Source organism: Mustelus asterias, unplaced genomic scaffold (genome assembly GCF_964213995.1).
Source record: "Mustelus asterias unplaced genomic scaffold, sMusAst1.hap1.1 HAP1_SCAFFOLD_3653, whole genome shotgun sequence".
Taxonomy (NCBI): Eukaryota; Metazoa; Chordata; class Chondrichthyes; order Carcharhiniformes; family Triakidae; genus Mustelus; species Mustelus asterias.
The window spans coordinates 1-17,585 of record NW_027593598.1 but is presented as its reverse complement, the minus strand read 5'-3'; the positions used below and the strand labels follow the sequence as shown (position 1 = coordinate 17,585).

Sequence of the window (17,585 nt, the reverse complement as noted above, 5' to 3'; positions counted from 1 at the left end):
CCCTCTCCGTCTCTCTCCCTCTCACCCCTCTCCGTCTCTCTCCGTCTCTCTCACCCCTCTCCGTCTCTCTCTCACCCCTCTCCGTCTCTCTCTCACCCCTCTCCGTCTCTCTCTCACCCCTCTCCGTCTCTCTCTCACCCCTCTCCGTCTCTCTCTCACCCCTCTCCGTCTCTCTCTCACCCCTCTCCGTCTCTCTCTCACCCCTCTCCGTCTCTCTCTCACCCCTCTCCGTCTCTCTCTCACCCCTCTCCGTCTCTCTCTCACCCCTCTCCGTCTCTCTCTCTCACCCCTCTCCGTCTCTCTCTCTCACCCCTCTCCGTCTCTCTCTCTCTCTCTCACCCCTCTCCGTCTCTCTCTCTCTCTCACCCCTCTCCGTCTCTCTCCTCTCACCCCTCTCCGTCTCTCTCCCTCTCACCCCTCTCCGTCTCTCTCTCTCTCTCACCCCTCTCCGTCTCTCTCTCTCTCTCACCCCTCTCCGTCTCTCTCTCTCTCTCTCACCCCTCTCCGTCTCTCTCTCTCTCTCTCACCCCTCTCCGTCTCTCTCTCTCTCTCACCCCTCTCCGTCTCTCTCTCTCTCTCACCCCTCTCCATCTCTCTCTCTCACCCCTCTCCGTCTCTCTCTTTCTCATCCCTCTCCGTCTCTCTCTCACCCCTCTCCGTCTCTCTCTCTCTCACCCCTCTCCGTCTCTCTCTCTCTCACCCCTCTCCGTCGCTCTCTCTCTCACCCCTCTCCGTCGCTCTCTCTCTCTCTCACCCCTCTCCGTCTCTCTCTCTCTCTCTCACCCCTCTCCGTCTCTCCCTCCCTCTCCCCTCCTTTAAGACGCTCCTTAAAACGGACCTCTGTCCGATCAGTAATCCCCTACCTCTCCTTCTGTGGTTCAGGGTCGGGTATTTGGAGCGTTGTGGGGGGGTGGGTGTATATAAATATAACCCACACCTTAAAACCCACCTCCCTCGCTCTGTCCGCGACACTCTCCGCATTCCCCCCCCCTCCTAATATCTCAACCTCTCCCTCCCTCGAGTGCCCAACCCCTCCGTCCCTCACCTGTTGATCCTCGGAGCTGACCCCTTCGCCCCATCGCTTTGCGTGGTACTCTGTCAACATCTCGTCCAGGATCCTCTGCAGAGCTTCAATGCGCAGCCACTCCTGTCGTTGCTTTCGTAATTCTCTCTGCGTCTTGAGGGAGAAATGGCCAGAGTCAGTCACATCCCACAAGACATAGGAGCAAGAATGAGGCCACTCGGCCCATCGAGTCTGCCCCGCCATTCAATCATGGCTGATATTTTTCCCATCCCCATTCTCCTGCCTTTTCCCCATAACCCCTGATCCCCTTATTAATCAAGAACCTATCTATCTCTGTCTTAAAGACACTCAATGACCCAGCCTCCACAGCCTTCTGCGGCAAAGAGTTCCACACATTCACCACTCTCCGGCTGAAGAAATTCCTCCTCATCTCTGTTTTAAAGGATCGTCCCTTTAGCCTGAGGCTGTGCCCTCTGGTTCTAGTTTTTCCTACTAGTGGAAACATCCTCTCCACGTCCACTCTATCCAGGCCTCGCAGTATCCTGTAAGTTTCAATAAGATCCCCCGTCATCCTTCTAAACTCCCATCGAGTACAGACCCAGAGTCCTCAACCGTTCCTCATACGACAAGCTCTTCATTCCAGGGATCATTCTTGTGAACCTCCTCTGGACCCTTTCCAAGGCCGGCACATCCTTCCTTAGATACGGGGCTCAAAACTGCTCACAATTCTCCAAATGGGGTCTGACCAGAGCCTTATACAGCCTCAGAAGTCCATCCCTGCTCTTGTATTCTGGCCCTCTGTTCAATGCTCAAGTTTTTAGGTGTCCAGATCACCAACAACCTGTCCTGGTCCCCCCCATGCCGACACTATGGTTAAGAAAGCCCCACCAACGCCTCTACTTTCTCAGGAGACTAAGGAAATTTGGCATGTCAGCTACGACTCTCACCAACTTTTACAGATGCCCCATAGAAAGCATTCTTTCTGGTTGTATCACAGCTTGGTCTGGGGCTCCTGCTCTGCCCAAGACCGCAAGGAACTACAAAAGGGTCGTGAATGTAGCCCAATCCATCACGCAAACCAGCCTCCCATCCATTGACTCTGTCTACACTTCCCGCTGCCTCGGGAAAAGCAGCCACAGCATAATCAAGTACCCCACACACCCCGGACATTCTCTCTTCCACCTTCTTTCATCGGGAAAAAGATACAAAAGTCTGAGGTCACGTACCGACCGACTCAAGAACAGCTTCTTCCCTGCTGCTGTCAGACTTTTGAATGGACCTCCCTCGCATTAAGTTGATCTTTCTCTACACCCGAGCTGTGACTGTCACACTACATTCAGCACTCTCGCCTTTCCTTCTCTATGAGCAGTATGCTTTGATTTATTATTGTCACGTATTATCATAGTGAATGGGATTGTTTCCTGCGCGCTATACAGACAAAGTATACCATTCATAGAGAAGGAAAGGAGAGGGTGCAGAATGTAGTGTCACAGTCATAGCTCGGGTGTAGAGAAAGATCAACTTAATGCGAGGTCGGTCCATTCAAAAGTCTGACAGCAGCAGGGAAGAAGCTGTTCTCGAGTCGGTCGGTACGTGACCTCAGACTTTTGTATCTTTTTCCCTGACGGAAGAAGGTGGAAGAGAGAATGTCCGGGGTGCGTGGGGTCCTTAATTATGCCGGCTGCTTTTCCCCGAGGCAGCGGGAAGTGTAGACAGAGTCAGTGGATGGGAGGCTGGTTTGCGTGATGGATTGGGCTACATTCACGACCCTTTTGTAGTTCCTTGCGGTCTTGGGCAGAGCAGGAGCCCCAGACCAAGCTGTGATACAACCAGAAAGAATGCTTTCTATGGGGCATCTTTAAAAGTTGGAGAGAGTCGTAGCTGACATGCCCAAATTTCCTTAGTCTTCTGAGAAAGTAGAGGCGTTGGTGGGGCTTTCTTAACTATAGTGTCGGCATGGGGGGACCAGGACAGGTTGTTGGTGATCTGGACACCTAAAAACTTGAAGCTCTCGACCCTTTCTACTTCGTCCCCGTTGATGTAGACAGGGGCATGCTCCCCAACAGGAAGAGAACACTTTTGCCTGGTGATTGTCAAGCATCATGCAGACGCTACGACAACGGATGAATGAACACCGCTCGACAATCACCAGGCAAGACTGTTCTCTTCCTGTGGGGGAACACTTCACCGGTCACGGGCATTCGGCCTCTGATCTTCAGGTAAGCGGTCTCCAAGGCGGCCTTCACGACACACGACAGCGCAGAGTCGCTGAGCAGAGACTGATAGCCAAGTTCCGCACACATGGGGACGGCCTAAACCGGGATCTTGGGTTCATGTCACACTATCTGTAACCCCCACGACTTGCCTGGGCTTGCAAAATCTCACTAACTGTCCTGTCTGGAGACAAGATACAAGTATATTAAGGAGAGGAAGGTAACCAGTTAGGGACCAAAGGGCAATCTGTGCATGGAGTCGGGAGACATTGGTAGGCTGTTAAACGAGTATTTCACAACTGTCTTCACTTGGAGGAAGCAGAAGAATGTCGGTACAGAATTCGGGAAGAGGGGCTTAGGTTCTTGAACAGTTTGACATAGGGAGTGAGGAGGTATTGAAGGTTTTGGTAGGCTTAACAGTGTTCCAATCTCCAAGTCCAGATGAGTTGTATCCCAGGCTGCTGTGGGGGGCAAGGGAGGAAATTACAGGGGCTCTCTCCCACACACAGTCCAAAGTCCCACCGGTTCCTCCCACAGTCCAAAGATGTGTAGGTTAGGAGGATTAGCCATGCTAAATTCCCCGAGTGCCCAATGATGTGTAGGTTAGGTGGATTGGCCATAGTAAATGCGCAGGGTTGTGGGAATTGGGCGGAGGTTTGGCCAGGGTAAGATGCTTTTTGGAGAGTTGGTGCAGACCTGATCCTTCTGCACTAAGGATTTTCTGGTTCTATGGACCCAATTTTTAAATTTTTCACTGGCCAGAGGGGAGGGGCCAGAGGATTGGAGAACAGCTAATATGGTTCAAAAGGGGTGGTAGACATAAACCAGGGAATTACAAACCAGTGAGTCTCACATCAGTGGCAAGGAAACTACCAGAGTGAAGGAGAGAATTAATCTCCACTTGGAGAGGCAAGGTTTAATCAGGAATAGTCAGCGTGGCTTTGTCAGAGGGAGGACATGCCTATCAAATTTGATTGAATTTTCTCGAGGAGGTGACCAGGTGTATAGATGAGCAAAGTGCAGTTGACATAGTTTATATGGATTTCAGCAAAGCCATTGACATGGGAGACTGAAAGAAGGCAAAACCACACGGAACCCAGGGTAACTTGACAAGATGGATCCAAAGGTGGATCCAAAACTGGCTTAACGGTAGGAGACAGAGGGTAGAAAGTTGTCGATGTGTTAGGTCCCTTATTGTTCATGATGTATGTAAATAATATAGATAAGAATATGGGGGGAATGATAAGATTGACATAATTGAGGTGGGGTATGAGGGGCATAATTTTAAGGTGAAGGAGAAGAGGTTTAGAGGGGATTTGAGGAAAAGTATTTTCACCCAGAGAGTGGTGGGAGTCTGAAATACATTGCCTGGGAGGGTGGTAGAGGCTAGAAACCTCAACCTTTAAAAAGTATGTGGATGAGCACTTGAAATGTCATGACATTTAAGGCTGTGGGCCAAGTGCTGGAAAGTCAGATTAGTGTAGATTCAATGGTTATTGCTGACTTGATGGGCCGAAGATCCGCCTCTTTACTGTACGATGCTACTAATATTGACCCAATGATAAGTTTGGTGCAGTGGTTGATTTACAGTTGATGAGGGGTGACCTTTTCAATAATGAGACTGGCAAGGCACCAACTTGTGTTATTTATATAGATGAATAAAATTGATTTATTTTGTATTTTGTGACAGTTGCTGTTCAATTCTACAGAAAGCCAAGATTGGTGGCATAGTGGACAGTGAAGAAGGTTATCTTGGATTGCAACGGGATCTTGATCAATTGGGCCAGTGGGCTGATGAATGGCAGATGGAGTTTAATTTAGATAAATGCGAGGTGATGCATTTTGGTAGATTGAACCAGGGCAAATTACTCAGTTAACGGTAGGGCGTTGGGGAGAGTTACAGAACAAAGAGATCTAGGGGTACAGGTTCATAGCTCCTTGAAAGCGGAGTCACAGGTGGACAGAGTGGTGAAGAAAGCATTCGGCATGCTTGGTTTCATCGGTCAGAACATTGAATACAGGAGTTGGGACGTCTTGTTGAAGTTGTACAAGACATTGGTGAGGCCACACTTGGAATACTGTGTACAGTTCTGGTCACCCTATTATAGAAAGGATATAGAAAGGGCGGCACGGTAGCACAGTGGTTAGCACTGCTGCTTCACAGCTCCAGGGACCTGGGTTCGATTCCCGGCTTGGGTCACTGCCTGAGTGGAGTTTGCACATTCTCCTCGTGTCTGTGTGGGTTTCCTCCAGGTGCTCCGGTTCCTCCCACAGTCCAAAGATGTGCGGGTTAGGTTGATTGGCCATGCTAAAATTGCCCCTTAGCGTCCTGAGATGTGTAGGTTAGAGGGATTAGCGGGTAAAATATGTAGGGATATGGGGGTAGGGCCTGGGTGGGATTGTGGTCGGTGCAGACTCGATGGGCCGAATGGCCTCTTCCTGCACTGTAGGGTTTCTATGATTTCTATGATTATTAAACGAGAAATAGTGCAGAAAAGATTTACTAGGATGCTACCGGGACTTGATGGATTGAGTTATAAGGAGAGGCTGGATAGACTGGGACGTTTTTCCTCTGAAGCGTAGGAGGCTGAGGGGTGACCTTATAGAGGTCTATAAAATAATGAGGGGCATAGATCAGCTAGATAGTCAATATCTTTTCCCAAAGATAGGGGAGTCTAAAACTAGAGGGCATAGGTTTAAGGTGAGAGGGGAGAGATACAAAAGTGTCCAGAGGGGCAATTTTTTCACACAGAGGGTGGTGAGTGTCTGGAACAAGCTGCCAGAGGTACTAGTAGAGGCAGGTACAATTTTGTCTTTTAAAAAGCATTTAGACAATTATATGGGTAAGATGGATATAGGGGGATATGGGCCAAATGTGGGCAATTGGGACTAGCTTCAGGGTTTAAAAAAAGGGCGGCATGGACAAGTTGGGCCGATGGGCCTGTTTCCATGCTGTAAACCTCTGACTCTAATACACATCTCTTTAACCTGTGCTTAACCCTCTCTCCACTCACATTGTCTGTACCTTTAAGACTTGATTACCTGTAAAGACTCGCATTCCAACCATTATTTTGTAAATTGAGTTTGTGTCTTTGTGCCCTGTTTGTGATCAGAACTCCCGCTCACCTGACGAAGGAGCAGCGCTCCGAAAGCTCGTGGATTTTGCTACCAAATAAACCTGTTGGACTTTAACCTGGTGTTGTGAGACTTCTTACTGTGGGATTCGAACCCACACCCTGTACCTGAGCGACAGTGCCCGCCGCCCCGCCACCAACCCCCGCCGCCCCGCCACCAACCCCCGCCGCCCCGCCACCAACCCCCGCCACCGGGGGCCGCTCGGGCGATTGAAGAGGTAGGAAGCAAAGGGTGAACAGAAAGCTGATTGCAGTGGGGTCCAGGCCGATCCAAACCCCCGCCTGCGGGCTCGGCGCTGCATTCCAGGGACAAGCGAGACGTTACCTTGGCCAGGTCCCTCTTGACCGTCAGACTCAAGCCGCTCTGGTCCATGCGCTCCGTCAACAGCAGCAGTAACTTGGCCAACTTGGGGCTCTGCGAGAGCTCCCGGGGGCTCAGGTTCATATCCGGAAGGAGCTGGTTCACTGCAGGGGGTGGGGGGGCAAAAGGCAAAGAGAATTCAGATTCTGTTACTAGCACCAGGAGGACAGTCAGAGCGCAATTGCCGCGCTCGGGGTCAGAGGGCGATCTCTGGGCTCGGGGGTCAGAGGGCGATCTCTGGGCTCCGAGGTCAGAGGGCGATCTCTGGGCTCGGGGGTCAGAGGGCGATCTCTGGGCTCAGGGGTCAGATGGCGATGGCCAGGCTCGGGGGTCAGAGGGCGATCTCCGGGCTCGGGGGTCAGAGGGCGATGTCCGGGCTCGGGGGGTCAGAGGGCGATCTCTGGGTTCGGGGGTCAGAGGGCGATCTCTGGGCTCGGGGGTCAGAGGGCGATCGGGGGGCTCGGGGGTCAGAGGGTGATCTCTGGGGTCAGGGGTCAGAGGGCGATCTCTGGGCTCGGGGGTCAGAGGGTGATCTCTGGGGTCAGGGGTCAGAGGGCGATCGCCGGGCTCGGGGGTCAGAGGGTGATCTCTGGGCTCAGGGGTCAGAGGGCGATCTCTGGGCTCGGGGGTCAGAGGGTGATCTCTGGGGTCAGGGGTCAGAGGGCGATCTCTGGGCTCGGGGGTCAGAGGGCGATCTCTGGGGTCAGGGGTCAGAGGGCGATCTCTGGGCTCGGGGGTCAGAGGGTGATCTCTGGGGTCAGAGGGCGATCGCCGGGCCCGGGGGTCAGAGGGCGATCGGTGGGCTCGGGGGTCAGAGGGCGATCGCCGGGCTCGGGGGTCAGAGGGCGATCGGTGGGCTCGGGGGTCAGAGGGCGATGGCCGGGCTCGGGGGTCAGAGGGCGATCGGGGGGCTCGGGGGTCAGAGGGCGATCGCCGGGCTCGGGGGTCAGAGGGCGATCGGTGGGCTCGGGGGTCAGAGGGCGATGGCCGGGCTCGGGGGTCAGAGGGCGATCTCTGGGGTCAGGGGTCACTGGCTGGGTTTGGGTCCCTCAGCCCCGCCCCTCAGTCCCGCGGGGTTTCCCTCCCCGGCCCCTGCCCCCCCCCTCAGTCCCGCGGGGTTTCCCTACCCGCCCCTCCGCTCGCCTCCTCCATCGCGGGACAATCAGCCCCCCGCGCCGCCCGCCGGGAAGGCCCGCGCTGCTGGGAGGACCGCGCCGGAGGACCGGAGGGAGCCCGCTGCATTGTGGGCCGGGCGCCGCGCTCTGGGAGGACTGCCTGGGCGGACTTGTAGGGAGCGCTCCCAATGCATTGTGGGCCAGCCAGCGGGAACTGGGAGGACTCCCTGGGAGGACCTGGAGGGGGAGCGCCCCGCACTGCCTTGTGGGCCGGGCCCAGGTTACTGGGAGGACCAGAGGGAACCCCACTGCATTGTGGGCCAGGCCCTGAGAACTGGGAGGGTTCACTGGGAGGACCTGGAAAGCTTTGGGGGAGGGGGAGCCTGCTGCATTGTGGGCTGGCTTCCATCAGTTGGGAGGACTGACTGGGAGGACTGGGGGGGGAGGGCAGTGGAGAGGTGGTGCTGGAATGGTCTAGGGGGTGGTCAGTGGGGGGTCATAAGGGTCAGTGGGGGGGGGGTCGGGGGTCAAGCAGGGAGTTCAAGGGGCTGGGGCAATGATTGGGGGTCATTGGGGGTCATATGGATCAGTGGCAGGGTCATGGGGTCAGTGGCGGTCATACAGGTGAGTGGGGGGGTCATAGCAGTCAAGTGGAGCAGTCAAAGGCCTGGGCCGGTCAGCGGGTGTCATATGGGTCAGTGGCTGCGTCATGGGGGTCGGTGGGAGGGTCGGGAATAAGTTGGGGGGGTGGAGGGGTCAGCGGGGGGGGGGGGGTGAGTGGGGGGTCGGGGATCAGTTGGGGGGGTGGAGGGGTCAGTGGGGGGGGTGAGTGGGGGGTCGGGAATCAGTTGGGGGGGTGGAGGGGTCAGTGGGGGGGGTGAGTGGGGGGTCGGGAATCAGTTGGGGGGGTGGAGGGGTCAGTGGGGGGGGTGAGTGGGGGGTCGGGGATCAGTTGGGGGGGTGGGAGGGGTCAGTGGGGATAAGCGGGGGGGTCAGTGGAGGTCAGCGGGGGTTGGAGATCAGTTGGGGGGGTGAGTGGGGGGTCGGGGATCAGTTGGGGGGGGTGGGAGGGGTCAGTGGGGGGGGTGAGTGGGGGGTCGGGGATCAGTTGGGGGGGTGGGAGGGGTCAGTGGGGATAAGCGGGGGGGTCAGTGGAGGTCAGCGGGGGTTGGAGATCAGTTGGGGGGGTGAGTGGGGGGTCGGGGATCAGTTGGGGGGGGTGGGAGGGGTCAGTGGGGATTAGCAGGGGGTCAGCAGGGGTCAGGAATCAGTTGGGCAGTGGGAGGGGTCAGTGGGGGTCTTGGGGCCAGTGGGGGGGGGGTCACAGATCAGATGGGGATAAGAAGGGTCAGCTGGGGGGGTCGGGAATCAATTGGGGGGTCTCCACAGTTGTCATCCTGGGAACCCCTGAAACCACAGACCAGCTGAGAACAATCACAGAATCTCAGAGAAACCCATCAACTCAAACAGGACTGGACAGGGTAGACGCAGGGAGGATGTTCCCGATGGTGGGGGGAGTCCAGAACCAGGGGATTGGGGGCGGGGTTTGGGGATTGGGGGTGGGGTTTGGGGATTGGGGGCGGGGTTTGGGGATTGGGGGTGGGGTTTGGGGATTGGGGGTGGGGTTTGGGGATTGGGGGCGGGGTTTGGTAACGGGACGAGACAGGGTAGATGCAGGGAGGATGTTCCCGATGGTGGGGGGAGTCCAGAACCAGGGGATTGGGGGCGGGGTTTGGGGATTGGGGGCGGGGTTTGGGGATTGGGGGCGGGGTTTGGGGATTGGGGGTGGGTTTTGGGGATTGGGGGCGGGGTTTGGTAACGGGACGAGACAGGGTAGATGCAGGGAGGATGTTCCCGATGGTGGGGGGAGTCCAGAACCAGGGGATTGGGGGCGGGGTTTGGGGATTGGGGGTGGGGTTTGGGGATTGGGGGCGGGATTTGGGGATTGGGGGCGGGGTTTGGGGATTGGGGGTGGGGTTTGGGGATTGGGGGCGGGGTTTGGGGATTGGGGGCGGGGTTTGGTAACGGGACGAGACAGGGTAGACGCAGGGAGGATGTTCCCGATGGTGGGGGGAGTCCAGAACCAGGGGATTGGGGGCGGGGTTTGGGGATTGGGGGCGGGGTTTGGGGATTGGGGGTGGGGGTTGGGGATTGGGGGCGGGGTTTGGGGATTGGGGGTGGGGTTTGGGGATTGGGGGTGGGGTTTGGGATTGGGGGTGGGGTTTGGGGATTGGGGGCGGGGTTTGGGGATTGGGGGTGGGGTTTGGGGATTGGGGGTGGGGTTTGGGGATTGGGGGCGGGGTTTGGGGATTGGGGGCGGGGTTTGGGGATTGGGGGCGGGGTTTGGGGATTGGGGGCGGGGTTTGGGGATTGGGGGCGGGGTTTGGGGATTGGGGGCGGGGTTTGGTAACGGGACTGGACAGGGTAGATGCAGGGAGGATGTTCCCGATGGTGGGGGGAGTCCAGAACCAGGGGATTGGGGGCGGGGTTTGGGGATTGGGGGCGGGGTTTGGGTATTGGGGGTGGGGTTTGGGGATTGGGGGCGGGGTTTGGGGATTGGGGGCGGGGATTGGGGGCGGGGTTTGGGGATTGGGGCGGGGTTTGGGGATTGGGGGCGGTGTTTGGGGATTGGGGGCGGGGTTTGGGGATTAGGGGCGGGGTTTGGGGATTGGGGGCGGGGTTTGGGGATTGGGGGCGGGGTTTGGGGATTAGGGGCGGGGTTTGGGGATTGGGGGCGGGGTTTGTTAACGGGACTGGACAGGGTAGATGCAGGGAGGATGTTCCCGATGGTGGGGGGAGTCCAGAACCAGGGGATTGGGGGTGGGGTTTGGGGATTGGGGGCGGGGTTTGGGGATTGGGGGCGGGATTGGGGGCAGGGTTTGGGGATTGGGGGCGGGGTTTGGTAACGGGACTGGACAGGGTGGATGCAGGGAGGATGTTCCCGATGGTGGGGGGAGTCCAGAACCAGGGGATTGGGGGCGGGGTTTGGGGATTGGGGGCGGGGTTTGGGGATTGGGGGGTGGGGTTTGGGGATTGGGGGCGGGGTTTGGTAACGGGACGAGACAGGGTAGATGCAGGGAGGATGTTCCCGATGGTGGGGGGAGTCCAGAACCAGGGGATTGGGGGCGGGGTTTGGGGATTGGGGGCGGGGTTTGGGGATTGGGGGTGGGGTTTGGGGATTGGGGGCGGGGTTTGGTAACGGGACGAGACAGGGTAGATGCAGGGAGGATTTTCCCGATGGTGGGGGGAGTCCAGAACCAGGGGATTGGGGGCGGGGTTTGGGGATTGGGGGCGGGGTTTGGGGATTGGGGGCGGGGGTTTGGGGATTGGGGGCGGGGTTTGGGGATTGGGGGCGGGGTTTGGTAACGGGACGAGACAGGGTAGATGCAGGGAGGATGTTCCCGATGGTGGGGGGAGTCCAGAACCAGGGGATTGGGGGCGGAGTTTGGGGATTGGGGGCGGGGTTTGGGGATTGGGGGCGGGGTTTGGTAACGGGACGAGACAGGGTAGATGCAGGGAGGATGTTCCCGATGGTGGGGGGAGTCCAGAACCAGGGGATTGGGGGCGGGGTTTGGGGATTGGGGGCGGGGTTTGGGGATTGGGGGCGGGGTTTGGGGATTGGGGGTGGGGTTTGGTAACGGGACGAGACAGGGTAGATGCAGGGAGGATGTTCCCGATGGTGGGGGGAGTCCAGAACCAGGGGATTGGGGGCGGGGTTTGGGGATTGGGGGTGGGGTTTGGGGATTGGGGGCGGGGTTTGGGGATTGGGGGCGGGGTTTGGGGATTGGGGGCGGGGTTTGGGGATTGGGGGCGGGGTTTGGGGATTGGGGGTGGGGTTTGGGGATTGGGGGCGGGGTTTGGTAACGGGACGAGACAGGGTAGATGCAGGGAGGATGTTCCCGATGGTGGGGGGAGTCCAGAACCAGGGGATTGGGGGCGGAGTTTGGGGATTGGGGGCGGGGTTTGGGGATTGGGGGCGGGGTTTTGGGATTGGGGGCGGGGTTTGGGGATTGGGGGCGGGGTTTGGGGATTGGGGGCGGGGTTTGGTAACGGGACTGGACAGGGTAGATGCAGGGAGGATGTTCCCGATGGTGGGGGGAGTCCAGAACCAGGGGATTGGGGGCGGGGTTTGGGGATTGGGGGCGGGGTTTGGGGATTGGGGGCGGGGTTTGGGGATTGGGGGCGGGGTTTGGGGATTGGGGGTGGGGTTTGGGGATTGGGGGTGGGGTTTGGGGATTGGGGGCGGGGTTTGGGGATTGGGGGCGGGGTTTGGGGATTGGGGGCGGGGTTTGGGGATTGGGGGCGGGGTTTGGGGATTGGGGGCGGGGTTTGGGGATTGGGGGCGGGGTTTGGTAACGGGACGAGACAGGGTAGATGCAGGGAGGATGTTCCCGATGGTGGGGGGAGTCCAGAACCAGGGGCTCACAGTCTGAGGATTGGGGGTAGACCATTTAGGACGGAGTTGAGGAGACATTTCTTCACCCAGAGAGCGGTGAGTCTGTGGAATTCATTCCCACAAAAGATACAAAAGTCTGAGGTCATGTACCAACCTGTCCTGGTCCCCCCCACGCCGACACTATAGTTCAGAAAGCCCCACCAACGCCTCTACTTTCTCAGAAGACTAAGGAAATTTGGATATTTAGATATAGCTCTTGGGGCTAAAGGGATCGAGGGATCTGGGGGGAAAGGGGGGGATCAGGATATTGAATTCGATGATCAACCATGATCGGAATGAATGGCGGAGAAGGCTCGAATGGCCTCCTCCTGGGTCTAGTTTCCATAGCGAGAGGATTGGAGTATCGGGATAGGGATGTTTTGCTGCAATTGTACAGGGCGTTGGTGAGGCCACACCTGGAGTATTGTGTGCAGTTTTGGTCTCCTTATCTGAGGAAGGATGTCCTTGCTATAGAGGGAGTGCAGCGAAGGTTTACCAGGCTGATTCCTGGGATGGCAGGTCTGTCATACGAGGAGAGACTAAGTGGGTTAGGATTATAATCACTGGAGTTTAGAAGAGTGAGAGGGGATCTCATAGAAACTTATAAAATTCTAGCAGGGTTAGACAGGGTAGATTCAGAAAGAATGTTCCCGATGGTGAGGGAAGTTCAGAACTAGGGGTCATAGTTTGAGGATAAAGGGGAAACCTTTTGGGATGAGAGTGAAGAAAAGATTTACGAGGATGCTACCGGGACTTGATGGATTGAGTTACAAGGAGAGTTACAAGACATTGGTAAGGCCACACTTGGAATACTGTGCACAGTTCTGGTCACCCTATTATAGAAGGGATATTATTAAACTAGAAAGAGTGCAGAAAAGATTTACTAGGATGCTACCGGGACTTGATGGTTTGAGTTATAAGGAGAGGCTGGATAGACTGGGACTTTTTTCTCTGGAGCGTAGGAGGCTGAGGGGTGACCTTATAGAGGTCTATAAAATAATGAGGGGCACAGATCAGCTAGATAGTCAACATCTTTTCCCAAAGGTAGGGGAGTCTAAAACTAGAGGGCACAGGTTTAAGGTGAGAGGGGAGAGATACAAAAGGGTCCAGAGGGGCAATTTTGTTCACACAGAGGGTGGTGAGTGTCTGGAACGAGCTGCCAGAGGCAGTAGTAGAGGCGGGTACAATTTTATCTTTTAAAAAGCGTTTAGACAGTTACATGGGTACGATGGGTATAGAGGGATATGGGCCAAACGCGGGCAATTGGGACTAGCTTAGGGGTTTTAAAAAAAGGGACAGCATGGACAAGTTGGGCCGAAGGGCCTGTTTCCATGCTGTAAACCTCTATGACTCTTATGACTGAGGTGAGGGGAAGTTTCTTCACCCAGAGGATGGTGAATGTGTGGAATTCACTCCCACAGAAAGTAGTTGAGGCCAAAACGTCGTGTGATTTCAAGAAGGAATTAGATATCGCTCTTGGGGCTAAAGGGATCGAGGGATATGGGGGGGAATCAGGATATTGAATTCGATGATCAGCCGTGATCATAATGAACGGCCGAGCAACCTCGAAGGGCCTCCTCCGGCTTCTCGTTTCTATATTTCTTTAACAAGGAAACCATAAGACCATAAGACATAGGAGCAGAATGAGGCCACTCGGCCCATCGAGTCTGCCCCGCCATTCAATCCTGGCTGATATTTTTCTCATCCCCATTCTCCTGCCTTTTCCCCCATCACCCCCTGATCCCCTTATTAATCAAGAACCTATCTATCTCTGTCTTAAAGACACTCAATGACCCGGCCTCCACAGCCTTCTGCGGCAAAGAGTTCCACACATTCACCACTCTCTGGCTGAAGAAATTCCTCCTCATCTCTGTTTTAAAGGATCGTCCCTTTAGCCTGAGGTTGTGCCCTCTGGTTCTAGTTTTTCCCACTAGTGGAAACATCCTCTCCACGTCCACTCTATCCAGGCCTCGCAGTATCCTGTAAGTTTCAATAAGATCCCCCCCTCATCCTTCTAAACTCCCAATGAGTACAGACCCAGAGTCCTCAACCCGTTCCTCATACGACAAGCTCTTCATTCCAGGGATCATTCTTGTGAACCTCCTCTGGACCCTTTCCTAAGGCCACAGAGAAGTTAGCAGAGAGGGCCCAGAATGTTCCGGAAGGCACAAAACCTAGTTGTAATTTAGAGAGTGACAAATTCTACTTTTGTTAATGAGTGGGGATTGTATTCATTGAAACCTCATGGTAGGTTGGTGCAAAAGATTGGATTTCATGGGATAAAGGGGGAGGTGGTTGGATGGGTGGAGAACTGGCTTGGTCACAGAAGACAGAGGGTGGTAGTGGAAGGGTCTTTTTCCGGCTGGAGGCCTGTGACTAGTGGTGTTCCGCAGGGCTCTGTATTGGGACCTCTGCTGTTTGTGATTTATATAAACGATCTGGAAGAAGGTGTAACTGGGGTGATCAGTAAGTTTGCAGACGACACGAAGATGACTGGACTTGCAGATAGTGAGGAACATTGTCAGAGGTTACAGAAGGATATAGATAGGCTGGAAATTTGGGCAAAGAAATGGCAGATGGAGTTCAATCCAGATAAATGCGAAGTGATGCATTTTGGTAGAACTAACGTAGGGGGGAGCTATACCATAAATGGCAGAACCAAAAAGGGTGTAGATACGCAGAGGGACCTGGGTGTGCAAGTCCACAGATCCTTGAAGGTGACGTCACAGGTGGAGAAGGTGGTGAAGAAGGCATATGACATGCTTGCCTTTATAGGACGGGGCATAGAGTATAAAAGTTGGGGTCTGATGTTGCAGCTGTATAGAACGTTGGTTCGGCCGCATTTGGAATACTGCGCCCAGTTCTGGTCGCCGCACTACCAGAAGGACGTGGAGGCTTTAGAGAGAGTGCAGAGGAGGTTTACCAGGATGTTGCCTGGTATGGAAGGGCTTAGTTATGAGGAGAGATTGGGTAAACTGGGGTTGTTCTCCCTGGAAAGACGGAGGATGAGGGGTGACCTAATAGAGGTGTATAAAATTATGAAAGGCATAGATAGGGTGAACGGTGGGAAGCTTTTTCCCAGGTCGGTGGTGACGTTCACGAGGGGCCATAGGTTCAAGGTGAGCGGGGGGGAGGTTTAACACGGATATCAGAAGGACGTATTTTACAGAGAGGGTGGTGGGGGCCTGGAATGCGCTGCCGGGCAAGGTGGTGGAGGCGGACACACTGGGAACGTTTAAGACTTATCTAGACAGCCACATGAACGGAGTGGGAATGGAGGGATACAAAAGAATGGTCTAGTTTGGAGCAGGGAGCAGCACGGGCTTGGCGGGCCGAAGGGCCTGTTCTCGTGCTGTATTGTTCTTTGGAACAGCGAAACATTTGAATCTTGTTTCAATCAGGAATAGTTAATAGAAGGGATTTATTGGGTTTGTGAATAGTTTAGTTAATTTGCTCACTATTAGTTAGATAAATAAATAATTACGTGTTGGTTTTGGAGAGAGTGTCAGGGATTTATTTTGTATTTGACCACGAGGCGTTGATGAAGAGCAGGTCACACCTCCCCATTTGATCTGATTTATTCTTGTCCCATGTTGTTCCAGTGAAAAGTATTGTTTCTTGCGCACTATACAGACAAAGCATAACATTCATAAAGAAAGTTCTTAGGAGTCCAGATCACCAACAACCTGTCCTGGTCCCCCCCATGCCGACACTATAGTTAAGAAAGCCCCACCAACGCCTCTACTTTCTCAGGAGACTAAGGAAATTTGTCATGTCAGCTACGACTCTCACCAACTTTTACAGATGCCCCATAGAAAGCATTCTTTCTGGTTGTATCACAGCTCGGTCTGGGGCTCCTGCTCTGCCCAAGACCGCAAGGAACTACAAAAGGGTCGTGAATGTAGCCCAATCCATCACGCAAACCAGCCTCCCATCCATTGGCTCTGTCTACACTTCCCGCTGCCTCGGGGAAAAGCAGCCGGCATAATTAAGGACCCCCCCCACGCACCCCGGACATTCTCTCTTCCACCTTCTTCTGTCGGGGAAAAAGATACAAAAGTCTGAGGTCACGTACCGACCGACTCAAGAACAGCTTCTTCCCTGCTGCTGCTGTCAGACTTTTGAATGGACCGACCTCGCATTAAGTTGATCTTTCTCTACACCCTAGCTATGACTGTAACACTACATTCTGCACTCTCTCCTTTCCTTCTCTATGAACGGTATGCTCTGTATAGCCCGCAAGAAACAATACTTTTCACTGTATACTAACACATAATAATGAATCAAATCAAATCTCCTCCTATGTCCTTATGGTCTTAGGGACGGGTTTGGTTAGAACAATGGCAACTCGAATTTAACCCTGAAGCCGTGAGACAAATAAAGACCCCATTCTCCTTCTTAACCACTTTATCTACCTGTCCTTCAGGGATCTGTGGACTCCGAGCTCCCTCTGGTCCTCTGTCCTAGCATCCTAGTCTTCATTATGTATTCCCTTGCCTTGCTAGCCCTTCCACAATGCACTGCCTCACACTTCTCGAGGTTAAATTCCATTTGCCACTGCTCTGCCCATTGGACCAGCTCCGTCTATAACAGACCGACATCTGAGGGCTCGGGAACTCCGCGCACGGTGAGTGGGACACAGGCTGACCACCCCCCCCAGAAAGGGACAGTGAACAGAGAGAGACAATGAGGAGGCCAACGCCACCTCCCCCAAACACCCACATCGGCCCTGCTGGGAGCATGGGGTTTCAAATCTCAATCAGTCTCTCTCTCTCTGTCTCTGTCTCGCTCTCTCTCTCTGTCTATCTCTCTCTCTGTCTCTCACTTTCTCTGTCTCTCTCTGTCTCTCTCTCTCTCTCTCTGTCTCTCTCTCTCTGTCTCTCTCTCTCTCTCTCTGTCTCTCTCTCTCTGTCTCTCTCTCTCTCTCTGTCTCTCTCTGTCTGTCTCTCTCTCGCTCTGTCTCTCTCTCGCTCTGTCTCTCTCTCTCTCTCTGTCTCTCTCTCTCCCTCTCTCTGTCTCTCTCTGTCTCTCTCGCTCTCTCTGTCTCTCTCTCTGTCTCTCTCTCGCTCTGTCTCTCTCTCTCTCTCTGTCTCTCTCTCTCTCTGTCTCTCTCTCTCTCTGTCTCTCTCTCGCTCTGTCTCTCTCTCTCTCTCTGTCTCTCTCTCTCTCTGTCTCTCTCTGTCTCTCTCTCTCTCTCTCTGTCTCTCTCTCTCTGTCTCTCTCTCGCTCTGTCTCTCTCTCGCTCTGTCTCTCTCTCTCTCTGTCTCTCTCTGTCTCTCTCTCTCTCTCTCTCTGTCTCTCTC

The 17,585-nt window shown here is 54.9% G+C and overlaps 1 protein-coding gene across 1 annotated transcript; it reads right to left on the bottom strand.

The window, feature by feature from the left end:
• Nucleotides 1-822: 822 nt before the first annotated feature.
• Nucleotides 823-8,024, bottom strand: LOC144490707 (uncharacterized). Its single transcript, XM_078208414.1, has 3 exons — nucleotides 7,860-8,024; nucleotides 6,697-6,836; nucleotides 823-1,177 (listed from the first exon to the last, which is right to left on the bottom strand). Exons 1-3 carry the CDS (start codon nucleotides 7,972-7,974, stop codon nucleotides 860-862), a joined length of 573 nt encoding a protein of 190 aa, XP_078064540.1. The 5' UTR covers nucleotides 7,975-8,024; the 3' UTR covers nucleotides 823-859.
• Between the last annotated feature and the right edge of the window lie 9,561 nt (nucleotides 8,025-17,585).